The sequence below is a fragment of the Crinia signifera genome, chromosome 6 (genome assembly GCF_055691185.1).
Source record: "Crinia signifera chromosome 6, ASM5569118v1, whole genome shotgun sequence".
Classification (NCBI taxonomy): Eukaryota; Metazoa; Chordata; class Amphibia; order Anura; family Myobatrachidae; genus Crinia; species Crinia signifera.
In genome coordinates, this window is record NC_139222.1 from 190,034,366 (window position 1) to 190,055,376 (window position 21,011).

General features: G+C 43.3%; 1 protein-coding gene across 4 annotated transcripts in view; it reads left to right on the forward strand.

The window, feature by feature from the left end:
* The window catches only part of FAM149B1 (family with sequence similarity 149 member B1), a 43,466-nt gene extending 24,880 nt beyond the window's left edge, over positions 1 to 18,586 (forward strand). Inside the window, exons 10-15 of one of the 4 annotated variants that reach the window (XR_014444567.1) lie at positions 10,452 to 10,552; positions 11,154 to 11,369; positions 12,522 to 12,642; positions 13,839 to 13,947; positions 14,115 to 14,183; positions 15,227 to 15,296. Coding sequence is in view for 2 of the 4 variants with exons in the window: in XM_083148458.1 (XP_083004584.1) it covers positions 10,452 to 10,552; positions 11,154 to 11,369; positions 12,522 to 12,642; positions 14,111 to 14,183; positions 15,227 to 15,346; positions 17,630 to 17,703 (705 nt within the window). In the remaining 2 variants the exon portion in view is untranslated. Of the gene's footprint in view, positions 1 to 10,451; positions 10,553 to 11,153; positions 11,370 to 12,521; positions 12,643 to 13,838; positions 13,948 to 14,110; positions 14,184 to 15,226; positions 15,347 to 17,629 lie in introns of those variants that run through there. The other 3 variants (XR_014444566.1, XM_083148458.1, XM_083148460.1) reach the window with 3 other exon arrangements.
* The last annotated feature ends 2,425 nt before the right edge of the window (positions 18,587 to 21,011 follow it).

Genomic DNA, 21,011 nt, shown 5'->3' on the forward strand with positions numbered 1-21,011 from the left:
ACTCAATACTAGCTCACCCTCTAGAGACCACTGCTGGTATCACAATGGTGAAAGGTAATCAAAACTCAGCAGCTGCCAGGCTGGAAAAATTCTCCAGGCAACCCCCTCAGCCTAAACAATCTGAAGATGCGCAACCTGCGCCCTCACCTACTGCCTCAGTCCCTACTGACGAAACCCCTGACGACCCCTTTCAAAGGGTTCTTGATGCAGTTACGGCCACTGAAACAAGGCTGGCAGATAAGATAGGCCAACTGCAATCCGACCTGTCCCTTATTCACCATGACCTTCAACGGGTCCGGGAAAGAGTAGACGAGGTGGAGGCGCGTACGTCCACGTTGGAGGACACGGTAGCCCCCCTAGACAGACGTACAGCTACCCTTGAATCCCAAATGCAGGCAGTTCATAAGAAAATGACAGATATGGAGGGCCGCCTTAGGCGTAACAATATCCGATTTGTGGGCCTGCCGGAGAGGGAAGAGGGAAACTCCCCAGAACAATTCCTGGAAAAATGGCTCACGGGCTTTTTTGGAGCAAAGGAATTCACTGACCAGTTTGCGGTTGAACGTGCGCACAGGGTCCCAACGCGCCCACTTCCACCTGGAGCACCGCCACGCACGTTCCTGGCAAAAATCCTACACTACCGAGATCGGGACACTATCCTTCGTTTGGCCCGCACGGCGGGACCACTCAAGTGGAATGGAACGCCCATTTCAGTATTTCCCGACTTTGCGGTGGATGTCCAGAAGGAGCGGGCACAATTCGTGCCGATAAAGCGGAGGCTTAAGGAACTTAACATACAATACAGCATGCTTTTCCCGTCGCGACTGAGAGTTATCGCCGACGGGGAAACAAAATTCTTTGCAACTCCACGAGAGGCGGCAGCCTGGCTTGACAGGCACAGACCACAGAGGCGTGCGCTTAACAATGACTGACATCAGGCGTCCATCACCCCTCCGAATACATTGTGATATGTAACTACTTCGTTAAAGCTGTTTTTCTTTTTTATTATGCCTGCTCTGTGTTGCCAAGGGCCGTGGGGTATACATATCTTGATGCGAAACTATATGTTAGTATATACTCCTTAGGATGCTCTTCTTTTACTATAATGTTATGCAGGTGCCCCGGGCAGACGCACCCAGATACTCGATAAGGTTAGGGTGGGAGATCTATGATCGGCAGTCATTATATTCTTTGCCCTCACACCAGCTATAACAATTAGGGTTTAGTTGGGTACTGTAACTACCTTTTATGGTTTTTTTTTTGGTTTTTTTTTACTATTTTGAGGTGAAAATTTCACCTATTTTTTAGTGTAGTACTGTTTTGTTTCTGGGATCCAAGTATGCCACAGTTGGGTATTGGTATGCGGGGAGGGGGTAGGGTTTATGTCTCCCTAGGGGAGAATAGGAATGTGTATGTTAATGTTTTTATGTTTTTGTTTTGTCAGCAAGATTGGTGCATAATGTTTCCATTTAATATTACAGTGGTGAAGAAATCCCTTGTATATCAGCACAGGTACGGTTGGTTAATCTCTCCCCTCGCTCCCCTACACACTAACACAATGACATGGCCACATTAAATTTCCTCTCCTGGAATGTGAGGGGTCTCAATGACAAGGTTAAGAGATCCCTGGTAATTAGGCAATTAAAGAATTATAACTCGGATGTAGTATGTCTCTTAGAAACGCACTTAGTAGGGAGTAAAGTGATGTCCCTTAAAAAGCCTTGGGTCGGATGGGCATACCACTCTACCCATACCCCCTCCTCCAGGGGTGTATCTATACTCATTAAGAAAACTACTCCCTTCTCTCCGATAGACGTCCAAATCGACCCCTGGGGTAGATATGTTTTCATAAATTGTTTACTAAACTCTCTTCCCATATTATTGATGGCGGTATATATTCCCCCCCCGTATTCTCCCTCTGTCCTTAAAAAGGTGGCCGAATTCATGGCATCGTATCCCAACACAGCCACTATATGTATGGGTGACTTCAATAACTTACTGGACCCCACAATGGATAAGGTCTCTATGAGACCACTCCCCACTCAAACCAGACCGTCACACTTCCCGGGAGTAGTAGCAGAGATGGGCCTCATTGATGCTTGGAGGGTGAAACATCCTACCTCTAAACAATACTCGTGCTTCTCCCATTCCCACTCCTCCTTCTCTAGGATTGATCTAGCATTGATTACACAGGATCTGATTCCTAGAATACGTCACGCTACGTATGAGAGTAGAGGCATTTCAGACCACTCCCCTGTTGCGCTCCACCTAGACCTTAATGGCCAAAGGGGTCAGTCACTGTGGAAACTTAACCCCTTCTGGCTGACCCGTATGGGTACAGGATTGGACCTCGAGGCGGCATGGAAGGAGTTTTTTGAAAAAAACTCTGGAACTGTAGCTACGGAAGTCCTGTGGGATGCCTTCAAGGCCTTCCTCAGGGGGACCCTGATCCAGAGGGTTTCTAACCTAAAAACGTTTTACAGGAAACAAGAGTCAGAATTAGAAGAACTGTGTGTTGCGGCTGAATTAAAATACCTCACAGATAAATTAGAATCCTCCAAAATAGAATGGTTGAGCGCCCCAAAAAAATGGAAATCATATCTCATAGACAAAACCCGATACAAATTACTGTTCACCTCGCACTCGACCTATGCCTTTGGTGACAGGCCGGGCAGTTTCATGGCACGGCTTATGCGAGGGGAAAGGGGCCCTTGTACAGTCGTAGAACTCCATACAACTAGCGGACAAACAGTCGCGCAGACCCCCGACATCGCTAACGAATTTGTCTCTTACTATAAAAATCTTTACACTTTCAAATCTTTAGCTGAAGTAGATGGTCTCAGGGCATATCTACGCAACATCACGCTCCCCTCTCTATCCACTGAAGACCGCAATCTGTTAGACTCACCCTTCACACTAGAAGAAATAAAATCTGCTATACAGGCCTCCCCCGGTGGTAAGGCACCAGGCTCTGATGGAATCCCATCTGAATTATACAAGAAACACATAGACTTCTTTGCAGCTCACCTACTGGACATCTCCCAACAAATATTCGATGAGGGTAGTCTCCCGACATCAATGTCGGAGGCTATAATTATCGTCCTCCCCAAACCCGGCAAAGATCCCTCTTATCCAGACTCCTACCGTCCTATTTCCCTTCTCCCAACAGATATTAAGATACTCGCCAAAGTATTGGCTGCCAGACTCAATCGAATTATAATGCACATAATCCACCCAGACCAGACGGGCTTTATGCCCAATAAAACCACCTCCATCAACCTCCGCCGACTGTTCACACACCTGCAGTCTCCCGGAGAGGACCAATCCACTTCGGCCATTGCCTCCCTAGATGCAGCAAAGGCATTCGACTCGGTTGAGTGGAGTTACCTTTGGGAGGTAATGGACTGTTTTGGCTTTGGACCAAAATTTATTGGTTTCATTCAAACACTATATGCCTCACCGTCGGCTAGGATATCGGTAAATGGATACTTATCCCAATCATTCCCCCTGTTCAGAGGCACTAGGCAGGGCTGCCCCCTGTCCCCCGCTTTATTCGCCATTGCCATTGAACCCTTGGCCTGTGTGATCAGGGCAAACAATAATATTGCTGGCTTAAGAGTGGGGTTCAGGGAAGACAAAATAGCCTTATATGCCGACGACATCCTCCTATTTATTCAGGACTACTCCAACTCTCTGCCTCTAATATTCAGTACCATTACAGAGTTCGGTCAATACTCCGGACTATTAATCAATTGGTCCAAGTCCTCTATTACACCACTTAGAGGCACGGTTCCAAACCCTCTCCCCATGCAACTCCCACTCCCATGGTCAGACACCTTTAAATACCTAGGAATTTGGGTATCAAATAAATCCAGCTCTTATGTTGTACTGAATCTTCTCCCACAAATAACCTATCTCCGCACAAAAACGCCACTTTGGAGCAAATTACCACTAACGGTCACTGGAAGAATCAATCTGGTGAAAATGGTCTTCCAACCGAAACTTCTTTACATTCTCCAGCAAGCTCCAATATATATCCCCCAGAAACACTTTAAAAAAATAGAAAGCTTACTCTCCTCCTTAATATGGGCAGGTAAGCGCCCTAGGGTTAGCCTACAAACCCTCACTAGACCCAAAAATCTAGGCGGCCTGGCCCTACCTGACTTCAGGCACTATTACTACGCAGCCCAGCTGTGCTTCATATGGGAATGGTTAAACGTAAAGGACACTCCTACCCTCCACATACAATTATTTGCCCAACACTACCCGGGAAGTTCTCCACTACAAATCCTTTTAGGTGGTACCACTAGGAATATTAGAATCCCCTTGGTCAGACAAGCAATTATTGTGTGGAAACTGATCCACGGAGTTATGGGGGGCCAAGGGTGGGACCCAGAGATATCTCTACTTAATACCAATGCCCTCCCCGAACTGGCTTCTCTGGAAGTGGACAGCACATGGAATAGGTGGAGTGTATCCAATCTGGGAGAATTGTACCAAAACAACACTATTAAAACTTTCCAGGAACTGCAGGTGGATTTCCCCATTCCCACCTCGCAATTCTATAGATACCTCCAAATACGACATGCCCTTAACAAACAAGTGGGATTCTCACCTTGCCCATCTATTAATCACTCCCCCGTTAAGACACTGATTCAGGGAACCCCGGGAGGACACCTGGTATCCACATTATACTCGGCTATACAGCAGAAATCGCACTCAGAATCCCTCCCCCATATTAGGTCAAAGTGGGAAGCGGACCTGGGGACCATGACAGATGAAATTTGGTCTACTGCACTGGAGGCCCACAGGTTGTCCACAACTAGTATCAGATTCCAACAGATACAGTATTATATTCTGCACAGGGTGTACATGACACCGTCACTGTTGCATCGAATAGGAGGATCCTCATCCTCGGTATGCCCCAGGTGCAATGCAGCAGAGGGTACCTTTTTCCACTTGCTGTGGTCATGTTCTAACATAACTGCATACTGGAAAGCTGTAACTGATTTTCTGAGGGGTGCGGGCATCCCCGGGAATGCGATCACCCCTGGTGCTTGTTTGCTATCAGCCTTTGAAGAGGAGGCCCTCACTGTTATGGATAGACGCTTTGTGATCAATATATGTGCCCTAGCTAAAGTGCTCATAGCTAGACTGTGGATGAGGGGTGAAGCCCCGAGTATATCAGCTTGGATCTCCCTGGTCAATGAAACAGTGAGTCATGAAAAATTCGTATACTTGTCCAGAAATAGTGAGAAAAAATTCCACTCCATATGGTGTAAATGGTTGGAGTCTTCCTATTCAACAAGAGTTACTCCTTAAAATCAGCGCTTGGGGATCAGTGCCCTACTATACGGCAGGTTAACTAAAGTGTGAAGGGTCCAATAATAATACTTTCTCGTTAGCTTCTATATGTATACAATCCGTTACCCGAACACCGATGCCCTGTACCCTTTTAAATGCAACCACTGCCTACAATATTGTGACCCGCCACATGAAGAACCCAACACACCTCTTATATCTATGTCTTGAAATTCCCTCTACAAACTGCTTACGCGAAAAGCACCTATGTCACACCTGTAACGAATCTAAACTTTAAAGATGCTTGTTATTCGATTGTAACATAAACCGTGATCTGTTGAGACACTAATGTATGTACTGTACCACTATATATGTATCGACATATAGCTATCACCTCTTTATATCTACATGATGTAACCCTCTGTCGGATGAGAGATTCTGCACTTATGTACTAAATCTTGCTTGTATGTATCTTGTTTTTGTTTGTTATTGTTCTTAATGCATATAAAAAACAATAAAAATTTATTGAATTAACAAAAAAAAAAAAAAATTAATCATGAAAAACCTCATGTCAGCCTTTGACGGTCGACCTTGCCTATATTGACCATAAGCTGATGTTGAGTTAAGGTATGTCGACCATTAGTGGTAAATCTAGTGACTGTCGACCTAAACAGTGTCTATCCACTGACTGTATAACCCCCATCGTACCCTTTAGAGATGCTAAGAAAAAATCCTTCTTGATCCGGTTTGAACCTTTATACTGTTAAACTTCTAGGACTGTTAATAGTTTATTTTCCAATAGGACAAACGGTTGGTGGTCTGTCTTTATCCGAAACAGGTGTTTGAATACATCATTTTATGTACAGATTGTGCATGCTTTATTTAAGTGGTTAATGGTTGAATGACTGTCATTAGTATAGCCTCAGGTTTTTTATATTCAGTCTTTGTGGTTATAAGGATTTTTTGGGTTGCAATCTGGTACTGTTTCTTCCATAAATCTACCTGTCCTTTATAATTTCTTTAACTCTTCTCTCTTCTTATTTACTGTCTTTTCTTTGGGCTCTTAAATCTGCTAGTGCTTAAAATGTAACCACCTCCTCCAGAATAAAAAAAGAGAAAAACGTATTCACGTATGTATAAATGTAACAATTATGTGATATTGTTAATTAGACTGTTATATATTATAGACCAGGAGAAGCAAACTTAAGTCCTTCATGCTGCCCATACACGCCCCGATACGGGCGTGCGTTCCGTGCTTAACAAGCACGGATCACATTGCATTGCATTGCCTGTGCATGCAATGCGATGCAATGTGATGAAAACAAAGTACAAAAAGTACTGTGCGATGAGGTGCCGCGGGAGCGCGCACCTCAAAGCACAGAACGCACAGCCCGCATCGCAGCGTTTATGGGCTACCAACAATTCAAGTTTTCCAGACAACCTAGTTGGTGCACAGGTGTACTCACTGACACAGTAAAAGATCCACAGGTGGAGCGAATTGCTTCACTTGTGATTCTGTGAGGAGACCTGGAAAACATTAACTGTTGGTAGGTTTTGAGGATTTGATTTGGCTACGCATGTTCTAGACCAGGGGTCTTCAACCCGCGGCCCGCTAAACTGGTCTCAGTGGCACTCCGTTGGATGTTTCAAATGATTGTATTTATCAAAACATTATGATACAGGTGCGGATAATTTCTGACGTTCAACACTGGGCATTTTTATCAAGGTGTCCCTTACCTGAGTATAACAGATAATTCAACTATATAGTGGCTTACACTATAAAAAGACATTACATTTTCCAAGTCAGGAATCAAACCAGCATCATGGTCAGGATCTATTTAGAAAAAAATGTTCCAATTAAATCTATCATTTAATCCGTTTGGGTGGATGGTTTTTAGGTGATGAATCCATATGGCCTCGAGTCTCGGGAAGCGTTTATCTCGGTTGCCCCCTCTGATTGGTGGAGGGACATGGTCTATTAGAGTTCACTGCAAGTCACTCAATTTGTGGTCGGCTTTCAAAAAATGGCGTGTAATACAGTTGGCAAGGGCACACAATCAAATATATAACAGGCACAACAGGACAAATTTAATTAAAATGTCTGTATTGTCATGGGGATGCTTAAAGGATTTGCATACTACCATATTTTTACAAGTGGTTCATTTTAGACACCGATAGCAGCCCGGTTGTTTTTGTAGAAAACTGGTGTGGCAAACCCCATAACGTCTGTATGTACCACTATGTCTCGGATACTCCTCCCTCGGGTGTAGCAGGCCATCGGTTTGATCTTTTTCAAGCTTGATAGAGATTTGTCACTGGCAATTATATGCCAGAGAGCTTGCATTGCCGCTGTACTACAGTACTAGTGGTGTTGAACTGTTGTTTCCAAAGTAGAATTGCGGAACCTTTCTTCAATTTGGGTTGTAAGAGATCATTACATGGCATTTTCAACACCTCCTCCTTCAGCTCTCTCAGCATGTGTAAGGTATAACCTTGTTTATACTGGCAATGGTTGTTTCCCTGGTACTGGAGATCCTCGCGGCCTTCATCATCTGGGACTTAGGCAATCCCTTTAAGGGGTTTAGGGTGGTAACTTGAGGCCAGCAACAAGGTATTGTGATCGGTCTCTTTAGAGTAGACACTTGCCATTTTGGATAGATAATTGTATGTCCAAATAGTGGATGGTTTCTGTCTGAATGTTCCATGTATATTTGATGGGAGATGGTCCTGCGTTCATTTGATGCATAAAAGTGGACGGTATTGAAGTCGTTCACTGCACTGTTGCATAAATTTTACAAGTACTGTACTAAAATATTGTATGTACAGCAGTGTACTGGACAATTGTTACAGTACTGTATTTAACACAGCAGGAACCAGTGTAGCGCAATGAGGCACACAGACAGCAGTGCCCTTGCACATGTGGAACCTATACCGTTGCTAGCTCCATAGTTTTCGGCTCCCATGAAGCCCTGGCTAACACACAGTAGCCATTTTGTTAACCCCCTTGGTGCGCTAGTCTATAACCTACAGTATCCCAGCACACCATGTGCTGGGAACGGGACGCACGAACACCTTACCCATACGTGCACCACATTCTGACCGAACGTACTGTAGGGTATATTTACTCACTTGTCCTCATAGCCCATTATAATTACTGTAGTGTAATGAGATGCACGGACAGTAGTGCCCTTCAGGGACGTGCAGTCAGGGTAGGCAGGGGAGGCAGTGGTTTTTTGTTTTAAAATAATACAAAGAATATACCTATGACACATATTCTGTGTCATAAGTATTTTCTTTATATTATTTTACTGGTTTTAGTTATTTTACCTAGTTTGCGAGGCACCGATAAGCGTGCCTCCCACACAGAACTGCAAGGGTATGGAGCGGGGCTTGGGGCAGGGCTAAGCAGTGGGCTAAAAAAGACCATTAAAAATAACACTAAAAGCGGCACTTCTAGAAGTGCCTAATTGACAGGGGCTGCTGTGATTGGACAGCAGATCCAGCTGCTGTCCAATCACAGCAGCCCCTGTTATGTAAGCTTCTGACAGTGCCGCGTTTGCTCCCTTCTCCCCTGCTCCCCCCATGCTGTGACCTGTGCCGGCTCCCTAGTCCCGGGTTCCCTGCCTGTGTGATTGCTGCTCCCCTCTTCCCTGCCCAGTGAGTACAATTTTTTTTCTTTTGGGGGGGGTCAAACGGGCGGGGATGGAAGTGGCAGCAGAAGACGGTTGCTGGCAGCTGTGTGCGCTGTTGTTGGCTGCCAGGTGTTTGGGGGTGGGGGCGGCAGCGGGCGGGGACGGAGTTTTGCGGCAGGGGACGGATGCTGGCTGCTGCTGGAGGATGCAGCGGGTGTCGGCGGTGTCAGCCGGGGGGGGGGGGGGGTGTTGCGGTGTGGTGGTGGCTGTGACAGTGCCTCTCCGTTCACAGCCACCACTGCACGTCACTGGTGCCCTTACACATGTGGAACCTATACTGTTGCTACCTCCATAGTTGTGGGCTCCCATGAAGATCTGGCTGACACAAGGTAGCCATTTTGTTAACTCCCTCTGTGCCAGAGTCTGGCCTGCTCGTACTGTATGACATTCCTGCTGTAGCATGAATTTGTGTTCTACCAGTGTAGCATAATGAGATGAACGGACAGCAGTGCCCTTACACATGTGGAACCTTACCATTGCTGGCTCCATATGGCTGATACCCAGTAGCCATTTTGTTATACCCTTGGTGCTCCAGTCTGTAACCTAAAGTATGAATCAGAAGTTAGCCATTAATCGACCCATTTTGGCGCATCGTTTACTGGGTATGGGATGCATACCCAGCGAAAGCACTGTACTGAATACTCACTTATCCCTGTAGCACACTATACTGTAAATAGCTTAATGAGACGCACACCTATCTATTTACATTTCCATAGAAAACTTTCTGCTAAAGTGCATTTCAATAGACACTTTAGGAAAGAGCAATGTGGATTCTTTTGCTATACAGTAGCAACTGTGCATGAGACCACATGCGCAGTGGTGACATCTGGTGGATGATCATTGGTATTGCTCTCATCCAGTAATGCCATACGCCAAAAGCCAAGCTGAGCAACTTATATCGCTGTGGTGTGAGTCACACCACAGCGATATAAGTTGCTCAGCTTGGCTTTTGGCGAGGATACTATACCGTGTGACTAGGTGCGCTGTGACGCCTTGGCGAGCCAAACGCCATGGGCAGGCTAGATAGACCCCGTCCGGCACCCGATCATGGTTGTTCTGGTGTGTACCCAGCCTTAGTAAAGGAGAAGTGACCTTGGGTTTCCTACAAGAGTTGTTTCGAGACGCAGGGGCAGATGTATTAAGCCTGGCAAAGTGAAAGTGGTGATAAAGTAAAAGGTGATATCGCACCAACTAATCAGCTGTGTTTGAAAAAATGACAGTTAGGAGTTGATTGGCTGGTGTGTTAACTCCTTCCACTTTATCACTGCTTTATCACTATTTAATCACTTTACTAGTACATCTGCCCCGATCGCTTTTACTTGGTCACAAAATTCTGTAACTTCTGGTACACTGACAGTTTGTAATGATCACCCTACAGTTTGTGTCCACCTGCTCAATGAGAAAACTTATTGCTTTCTTGGAAGAGTTATATTTTTGATTCTATCAATGGTTTTGCAGGCAAATCCTTCCCAAGGGACTCGGCGAAATCTCAATGACTTAATGATGATTCACGGAATACCGTTACAGCAGAGGAATTTGCATCTGATGGAGAAAGTGCTGTGAGTGAGAATTGAAATGTTTGACTTTCTTCTACACCAGAATATTTTCACCTTTTTTTAGGCCAAGATTGCAGATTTTTCACTGGAAGACTAGGAATGGTGTGAGGCATGACTCCCAAAGGGATACGGTCATTTGGTCTACAGCATGATGGTCGACACAAGCATTAGGTCGACATGGTCTCAGATGACAGTCAAAAGGTCAACATGTTTTTTATTTACTGTTTTCTAAGCCGACATGTGCCGACAGGCGGTATTTCATGCCCTGCTATCCACTAGGGCGTGGTGTGAGAATAAAATAGTGTGCCTGAAGCATAGCAAGCGGCTGCAGTGCACTTCAAACTGTGTCCATGTCGACTGTGTCAACATTCGGGTAAAAAAAAACAGTGAAAAACCCCATGTCGCCCTTTTGACTATCGACCTAGACCATGTCGACCTAATGACCTGTCGACCTTGAAGCTGCTATTGCTGAGTCATTTCTGATGCGAGGTGCACTAGTACATGTGAACATTTGTATTGAGAACATGACTTAAAAGAAGTGTAGAGATATATTTTCTTTGACCTTGCTGGGTATAAAAACATTTTATTGTTTACTGTCCTGCAGAGATTCTGGTGACAAGTCCCCCATGAGACCCACTTCTGCTTTACTCTCTGGGAAACCATGGCCAGGCCGATCACTGGAGCAGAGTTCCTCTTCATTGTCTCATAATGTTCCTTCTGCGAGAAGACGTAATCCCCCACGTACTCTGCACCCCATCAATAACAACCCCTCTCGCTCTGGGACACCAAAGATGGAAGAAGTCATCAGGGGAACACGACTGTATGTATGAACCTCACTAGTTATATTCTGATACTGTGATTTGTTTTATTAGGAATTACCAGTGTTTGATTTGGCACTTTGAAATTCAGTTAAGCTTTATGGGGGCAGATATATTAAGCATGGTGAAGAGCTAAAGTGGAGATAACATAGAAGGTGATAACGCACCAGCCAATCAGCTATGTTGAAAAATTACAGTTGGAAGGTGATAACACACCAGCCAATCAACTGATACTTTATCTCCACTTTTATCTCTTCACCAGACTTAATACATTTGCCCCTTTGGTGCTTATATGTTAGTTGGGCGCCCACTATAGTTAGTACGCTCATACCCCTACAATCCATGTCGGCATGGAGTTGACTTTATATAGTGTGGCGAGCGCAGCGAGCCACCGAGCCGGAAGCGTGGTGAGCATACGCGCAAAACTAAGCAAATAGCTTAGTGGGCGCCCAACTAACATATAAGTACCGCCCCTTTATTAAGTATGATAGCATAGGCTTCTAGCTAGGGATAGCCATCGGTGCTATCGCCATTGATGGCAATAGTGCAGACAGTCATCGTTGGTTGCATACTATATTTTGTATGACCATCCATGGTTTTACCTATCGATGGACACCAATTTTCTTTGACTGACTGCCCTGTGGGCCAAGCAAAACCTGGGACATGTCTTCACAGTAATGGGGGTGAAGCTATACACCGTGCCCCGACACCTTGAGGAAAATACCAACAACTATTCGGTTATGCTGAGCCGTCGATGGAGGGAAACCAACCGGTTCTCCACATCCATAGCAAAACTTTTCTACATTGGTCATGAACCATTGAATCCTCAATGGTCCATAGCCATCCCTACTTCTAGCCCACTCTCTCCTATACAACAGAAGTAGTTGTGGATGCATTTATCTAATGATAGCTCTGTTTATGTTGTTGTATATATATGAGACCTAGGGCCCTTGCAGCGACCACTTTAGTAAATTTACCAAAATAGTAGCTTCGAAATACAATCTTGCCTAATTCATTTTAGAGGTAGGAGGTTTTGTTTTTCCAGCAGTATTAACGAACAGCTAGCATTTATCATTTCATTGGGTGAATGCATCAATTTCTTGTCACTGTTATTAAGACAAGCTATTTTCTTTTTTTTGGGTGGGGACGGACAGACCGACTGCAAATGACCAGCTATCCTGCTCTCCTGTTCCAATCAACCGCAATAATCTCCTCCCACCTATTGGTACCTCAGACACAGAATACCACAACTTGCCTGGATCACAGAGACAAACGGTAAAGTCATGAAGATTTCATACTGTTTGGCTAAAGCTGTTGGAAATTTGATCTCTAATAATGCCATTTATGCAGTTGACAAGATATCGATGTTTAACACCAGGGGCCTAATGTAATAGGGTGTGAGAATTAGAAAGTGAGAGATTTTGGGAGAGTTTCCCCATTTTTGGTTAAGCGGTAATCAATTACATGGCAAAACCAACCTGGTTTTTCAGGGTAAATGATTGCTCCTTAAAAAAAAAAAACTTTCTTATTCTCACCCCCTATTACATTTGGCCCCCAATTCTAATACTTACATTCCCCCATTACTAGGGATATGGAAGAGAGGTAAAAACATTAACGGTGGTGATGAGCGAATCCACAATATTTGTGTGTGTGTGTGTATATAATAGGGTTTCCTCAGCATCCTTGTTTACCTCCAAACACTCCCGGGAAGCATGGTAATTGTTGTTTATGGGTAAGCATCTGTAAGCCACCAGTGCTGTGGAAGGTGTTGGTGGGGTCTTGGTCCTGGCCCCAGAACCTACTGCGATCTTGTACTCCCTTATCCTAGTGTGTGCCCAGCATTATAGGAACAAGGAGGAGAAATGCGCACCGTGGAAAAACCATGTTGTGCTGAAAGTGGGGCAGATTTAACCTATACAGAGAGATTTATAATTGGGAATATATGTGACCTACCAGAATTCTAAATTTCAGTGTAAATCCGGCCCATTGTAAGTATGTCATTTTGAAGGTGAGCGTTTCCATATAAGCACTGTTAGGAGGACCAGGTAAATCCCCATTGGAGTTCAGTTGTTAGTTCTAGTTTTGGGAACTACTATTTAAAATGACCAAACATACATTTTTATATTTCCCTTCTAAAGTCATTGAGGAGCGCTGATAATTTTGTGTGTAAATATAATTTAGGCATACCACAACTGGTCACTAATATCTGTCATTGTAATTTGTGCCAGTCGCACAGTAAAGAACACTTCTGCAGAGAATCACACGGTCGCTTTGTCTAATGACTATTTCAGGAGTCATTAACGGAGGGAACAGTTATTGGGTATATGTTCTGGGTATACCTGCTTGAACACAATTGACTGTTAATGGGATAGGTTTATTTTTAGCTGACTTATATTCATGGAATTTCATGAACTTTTGCAGATACTTCTTAATTTGCGACTAATTAACCTTTGACTCACGTGTGCACACAGGGATATCCATAGGCAGATTTATTGAACCTTTCACAGGCTGGGAGGAAGATTCCTCCCCAGGCACAGCTGCTGGCCACAACTTTTTGCGTTTCGGAGTCTCGGTACAAAGGTGTGTGCATGTGTGTCTTTCCATTCCCACTTTCTCATTTGGAATGTGTTCTTTACGTGTGCATGTAGGTGCTCTGATGTACATGTCCTGTCACTGCTGTGATTTCAAGCACTTAAACCATTATAGGGTACATAAATTGTAACACACTATATATATCTTTCAGCCAGATAACCACCTTGGAAGATCCTTTGTCATTTCCGAACAGCTTCGATATAGAAGAGGGTCTGATGGAATAGGTAAAGTACAATGCACAGCACAGGACTATCACTCCTTACTCCAGGGACAGTAATCAGTGGATTACCGCAGGGATCTGTGCTTGGGCCAGTGCTCTTTAATATGTTGGTTAGTGACATTGCAAATCATTTTGAAGGGAAAGTGCCTATTTGCAGAAGACCCAAAGATCTGCAATAGGGTAAAACAAATGATTGAGGATCTGGATAGATCTGTGGAATGGTCCAAACGTGACAACTTCAGTTTAATTCCAGAAAATGCAAAATCATGACCTTGGGTCCCGAAAACCCAAAGGCTAAATATAGTATAATGGGTATTGGTATAAAAAGTATCCCCTTTCAAATGACTTAAAGGCTTGGAAGCAGCGCAATAAAGAAATTAGAAAGGAATATCAGATGCTTGGTTGCATAGGGAGATGAATCCCTATCAGGAAAGCAGTAATAATACCACTGTATAGATCACTAGTACAGCCTCATCTGGAATACTGTGTCCAGTCCTGGAGACCATTGGCCTAATGTAATGGCCTCCGAGTTTGGCCCATTTAGTCTGCTTTTAAGGATTTTTTATTCACTAAATGCCAACACTATCTAGGCCCAGGGCAGTGTTTCTCACACCTGGGTAACCCTAACAGCACATGTGTTTTAGCTAGCTAGAGTGTGTTACTAGGCTAACACAATAGATCTACAGATGGCACTAATTATATCTGAGGATACCTTGAAAGCATTACATGGTTAAGGTTCCATAAGGACCAATTTTAAGAAACACTGGCCTAGACATAGTTATTATCCTAGTTCTATTTGGGAGCACATGCCTTAGTCCAGGTTATGGGACTGTACCGATTTCTACAATATAAGGGGGTGTTGTGTGCATAACTATTCATTTCATTTTTGCATAATTCCATTGCCACTCATGATGGCTGAAAATAATAATTTCCACAAATAGAGATTTCATAACTGTAAACGGTTAAAAGTAAGCAGCATGCTAATTGGACAATAGCATTTAATACTGGATTATAATAGTGTTGTTTTGAATTTTCATCTGCATGCAGAATCCATTAGTATTGGGGTGACTGGCATTGGTTTAAGTATTGCCAGCCCATCAGCCAGCTCAATTCAACTGGACCATTCACTGAGTGAAAAGAAAGAAGACATGGAAGATCAGTACTCTGGTAAGTAATAACATCCCATAGCTCTGTGCAAGTATACCAAGAACAGCGACTGAAAAAGGACTGGCCGGCACCTCTACAGTGCAACCATGGGGTTAGATTATCCTGCAGCCTGTATAAATAACCTCCCAATAGAGTCCCAAGTAATACTACTAGGTGAGATATTTGTTCTCCAGTGCTGTAAAAATACCCTTGTTCTAGGTGAACTTTAAGATAAACCCCTAGGTTGCTGAACCCCCAACAACCCTGCACTGTGCCCCAATACACCCTACTAGGGGCAGAGAGCATGCAGATTGAATAAGTATAGCACAGGATAGAGGAACCATGGCTCCTGTACAACAGTGTAGTTCAGAAAGATGGTGTCAATATGAAGAGAAGAAAAATAAATCCAGAGTTATGGTAAGTAGTGTGAGAAGCCGGTGTAGAGGGACATATACTGTGCAGAGATAGACCATGGTTTATTCAATTTGCTGAATAGTTCTATACTCCTCATTTTATGTAGGTGCCTAAATATTTGAGATTTACCGAGATAAAATATATAATAAATATAAAAGTTTATTTAAATAGTACTGCAATATCTGGATCTTTAATCCTTCACTCAAAAACAATTGGTATAATGCTTTGTCTGCTGAGTGTTCAGTGTTCAAGGGGTAAAATCAGGGTAAAAAACTTGTTCCAATGCTGTATTGGCAAATTCCTTCAAACCTCTCTGTAAAGCGCTGCGGAATCTGTGTGCGCTATATAAGAAACTGTTAATAAATAAATAAATAAAACCTGAAGGTGCCCACACACGGTGCGATTTTGATCATTTTAGTTCAAATCGCATCTATTTCAAATCGCACAGTGTTGTATTGCAGCAGGTCATGGCCATCCAATCCCAAGGACCGTATGCAATACATTGCGTATGGTCCTTCCACATGTGATGTATCACATGCGACCCCTGTTCCCAGCTGCTGGGAGGAGCATCCAAGTCAGAGGTCGGACCTGCACAGGACAGCGCAGCGGAACCAATGTGACATCAAAGGCATACGATTCTCGTCCCAATCCATCAGGAATGGGTGAAATCGACCCAAATTGCTGTAGTGTACACAGATTGAATGTAGGGAACAAAGGACCATTCAGATTCAAGGATAACACATAGGCAGTGAGCTTGTGGGGTAGAAAAAAGAGGGAATAGTGTCTTGCGTTCATATACCAAGGTCCATATACTGTAAGTCTAAATTCTAAACCAAACATAAAATACAGTAATATCTTAATTAAAGTATTTTACTTAAAACTTAAGGATATGCATTTGCTGTAAAACTGACAGGCGGCCATCTGTCCAGGTAGGAACTGAAATATGTAATACAAATACACAGACAATACAGCTAAAAATGTCAACTTTCAATATTAGATTGTAACCATGTAATGGGCTGTGCAGGTAAGATGGAATAGCATGTCATTGAAAGCCACTTTTGTAAAAGCTTAGAAAGATTAATGAATCAGGAGAGAAATGTCCCTTATCCGGATATACTGAACAGTAGTGAAATTAGCACAATCTCCAGGTGTATTATATTGTGGTGATCACCTTATTTATTTCCAATATTCCAGCTGATATGAGTGTCCGACCTTTATGCTGTAAGGGGAACCGCAGATATGTGTGCTGTTAAGGGAGTCGTAGCTGCATCTCTCACCTGCAGTGTGTCTCTCACACACAACTTACTAGGTCCAGTAGGTTGTGTGTGTAGGCAAGTCTTCCAAATAGCTTGGAGGGGCATGGGAGCTAAGATGGGATGGGTAGTTTGAGAGAGCATTTGGGTCAGTATTTTGACTAGATGAGCCCCTGGTTCTCATCTGCTGTTAATACTCTATGTTACTGTGTTACAAGCACAGCAAAGATGGACAAAATAAGGCTGTGTGTATCTTAAAATGATTACTTGCAATTCGCTAGGTGTGATTTTTTTTGCATCTACCAGTATTGTCATGCTCTTTGGGAATATAGCCATATATTTTGTGGTGGAGTGGTAAATGGAATCTTAAAAGTTAGCCACTTTTAGATACAAGGAATTCAATTTGCACTCTCCCAAACCTACTTTCTACAACCATAGTTACTAAGCATGATACAGATGTCACACCGCCATTATTCTGTAGTCTGCTATGTGTACAAACCTGATGTTTCCACTTTTAATAACTTTTTTTTAATATATATATATTGTCTCTCGGAAGCAGTTTGCCATTATATAACTTTTGTTTCACAATATTATACAGTGATTACATAACTTATGTTTGTATGCCTTTTGTGTTTAGGTATCCTACTATATTCAACACCAAAATCTCATAGTCGAGGTGGATCCTTCACAAGAAGCAGACAAGGACTTTAAAATGTTTCCGTATGTCACGGTGTGAAAGTCCTTAACAGGATAATGTGTACAGGTTGTGAAACAAAAGATGTCCAATTTCTGGAACTGTGTCACCCATCTGTGGCCAGCATTGTCTGTCATTGGCTGACATTTTAAACCAGGATTCTAGAAAGCCTGTCTGATCACAAACCACTGGCTTCATTAACAAGTGTATGTGCTCAGGTATACCTGGATGTTCAGGGAGGTAAAGTTAAGGTATATTTTTTTAAAACATTAGCAAAATACGGCCCATGTAGAATTAATTTATTATATTTAAGTCAATTTTGTGTTCAGATGTACATTAACCTTAACGTTTTTCAAATAACAAAGTGAAACCCAATTACTCGTTCAACCAAGTAAATTAATTGAAATTATTTTCTTGGTGAGGTAACTACCAAAAGGATATGATACATTAACATTGTATATTGTGTTTCTATATGTAGTAAATGTAAGTAAACAGATTCTACAGAGCTTATTTACACAGAATTAAATATATTGTGGATACCTTTCATTTTCAGCAAAGCTGTAGTCAGTCACAGACTGCTCTGGCATCAATGGCAAATGGGATTTCAGGTTATATAGTAATATTGCCACAAAACATTCCCAGTATCACAAACACACACAAATGTTATGTGATTTTTTTGGGAGCCCTCATCCTGTTAACCTGCGATTTACTACTCCTGTAGTAACACTGCGTGTTCTCGTCAAGTAATATCTGCTACATTACAGACCAAAAGTAATGTCAGACTTGTGTCCCTACTTTAGAATTCTTCATTTTATTTTTTATAATATAAAAACATTGTTTTGTAGCCTCATGTGTGTAAATATGTATTTTTGTACATTAATAAATAAATTGCTTCAATTCAATTTGTACATATTACTGAAACCTATTTACAAAAATGGAGGTATTTAGAGGACTCTATAAACACAAACTATTGGTGCGGCAAAAGCTTAGGATCTGGTGTGCTGAGAGCAAGAGAATCTATTGGGTGGCCAGGACTTGGAGCACCTACAGCGAGAGAGACTATTACTGTAACAGAAAAAGTCTGCTTCTGTGAATGGCTGTCTGTGCATTTTTTGATACAAGCATATACTTTTTGTACCGCGTACAGCTGGGAGCGCTCGTGAGTACTTATAGTAACTACTGAACCAGTATCTGCACAGACAAAGGACTTTACACTGAATGACATCACTAGGTCACTGGTAGTGTGCACGAACACACAGCATCCCAGTGTACACTAAGTGGCAGTGTCTATGTTTGGCATACCCTCTGGTTTGATTCCCTGAACTAAAAGATGGATATATATTTTTAAAAATTAGTTAAATTCATTCGTTATATCTGTTTTATATTATTGCTAATCACAGCCCTACACTCTCACCCAACCGGAGTAGTCTGCTGGGGTGACGTCAAAGAGTAGTGTAATAAAACTGTACTCTAAGTCAGAATAATCCCCAAGGGGGAAGCACAGCACTCGCCAGACTTCAAGTAAAATAGTCAGAAGCCTGACAACGTTTCTGTCCTATCTGAAGGCAGCAATAAATCCAAATGGTACATCCGAAGAAATAGGGGGGGGGGGGGGATGACACACACAAGACTGTCCCTTATTGCTGCTTTGAGGCAGGTCCCATGAGGACTGAAACGTCGGCAGGCTTCTGAACCATTACACTTTGGACCTCTTTTTGACTTGAAGTCTGGTGAGTGTCTTTCTCCCCCCTTGGGGATTATTCTGTCTGTAGTATATTACTGATATTATTTACATTACAAGTCTAATTTCATTGCTGTACATTATTATAATTATTATAATTTTATTTATAAGACGCCACAAGTGCTTTGCAGCGCCGTACAAAGGAACAATACAGGGAGACAAAGCTTGGCATAACATTGAATAAATAACAAGAATACAGTACAAATAAATAGCACCACAGATCAATACACATTACAGCTTAAAATGTAAGTAGTGAGGACTCACTCAACATACAACTAGAGGCTAGATGCCAGTGATGGAGAGGAGTATGCGGACAAAGATGGTCACTGAGTGTTGGAGTTTAGGAGAGCTGTGAGTGAAATGTGAAGAGAAGTGGGCTTTGACAACAGGAGGGAAGAGGGCCCTGCTCGGAGGAGCTTTCAATCTAGTAGGAAGGGGAGACAGACATATTACAAGAGGTGCAAGCAAGTGGGTGGTGGTTAGATAGCAGGATGTAAAAAGGCAAGGGGTCGGAGAACCAGCTAGTTCATGCAGTGGAAGGGTATGCTTTGATGAATAGGTGAGTTTTCAGTGCCCGTTTGAAGCTTTGCAAGGTCGGGGAGAGTCTAATGGAGCGAGGGAGTGCGTTCCACTGAAGGGGTGCAGCATGGGCAAAGTCCTGTACTCTAGCATGGGAAGCAGTGATCAGGGTGGAGGAGAGACGACAGTCGTCAGCCGACCGTAGAGGGCCGGAGGGTGTATGAATGGAGATGAGGTTAGAGATATATGGAGCAATGGAATTAGAGATGGCCCTGTATGTGAGTGTGAGGTGTTTGAAGAGGATTCTGTAGGGGAATGGAAGTCCGTGCAGATTTTGTTGAAGGGAAGTGGCAGAATTAGAGCGGCGGGAGAGGAAGATAAGCCTGGCTGCAGCATTGAGGACAGATTGGAGAGGAGCCAGTTGGGATTGAGCGAGGCCGGTGAGGAGAACATTGCAGTAGTCGAGCCGTGAGATGACCAATGAGTGGATGATCAGCTTAGTTGCACTCTGTGAGAGAAAGGGCCTGATGCGAGCAATGTTGCGTAACTGGAACCGGCAAGAATGGGCCAGGGCTTGGATGTGGGGTGCAAAGGAGAGGGAGGAGTCAAGAGTGACACCCAGGCAGCGGAGTTGGGGAACGGGGGAGATGATGGTGTTGTTAACAGTGATAAAGATATTAGTAGGGGGCATAGCTCTGGGTGGGGGAAAGATAATAAGTTCGGTTTTGTCCATATTCAGCTTCAGAAATCGCTCAGACATCCAGGTGGAGATGGCAGAGAGGCAGTTGGAAACTTGAGAGAAAACAGTGGGGGACAGATCAGGAGAGGAGAGGTAGATTTGGGTGTCATCTGCATAGAGGTGATATTGGAAGCCAAAGGAGTTAATGAGTGCACCCAGAGAGGAGGTACATACTGTGACTTGTGCCTTGCTCATGGTCCTTGTAATTTCAGATGTGATGTGTGGCAGTTCCGCAATGATAGCATGCTTTACGGTCACAGCACATTTTATAATTTTTTGCAAATGGCAACTCCTACTGCGGGGAGTCACACTGCTTATATTGACAA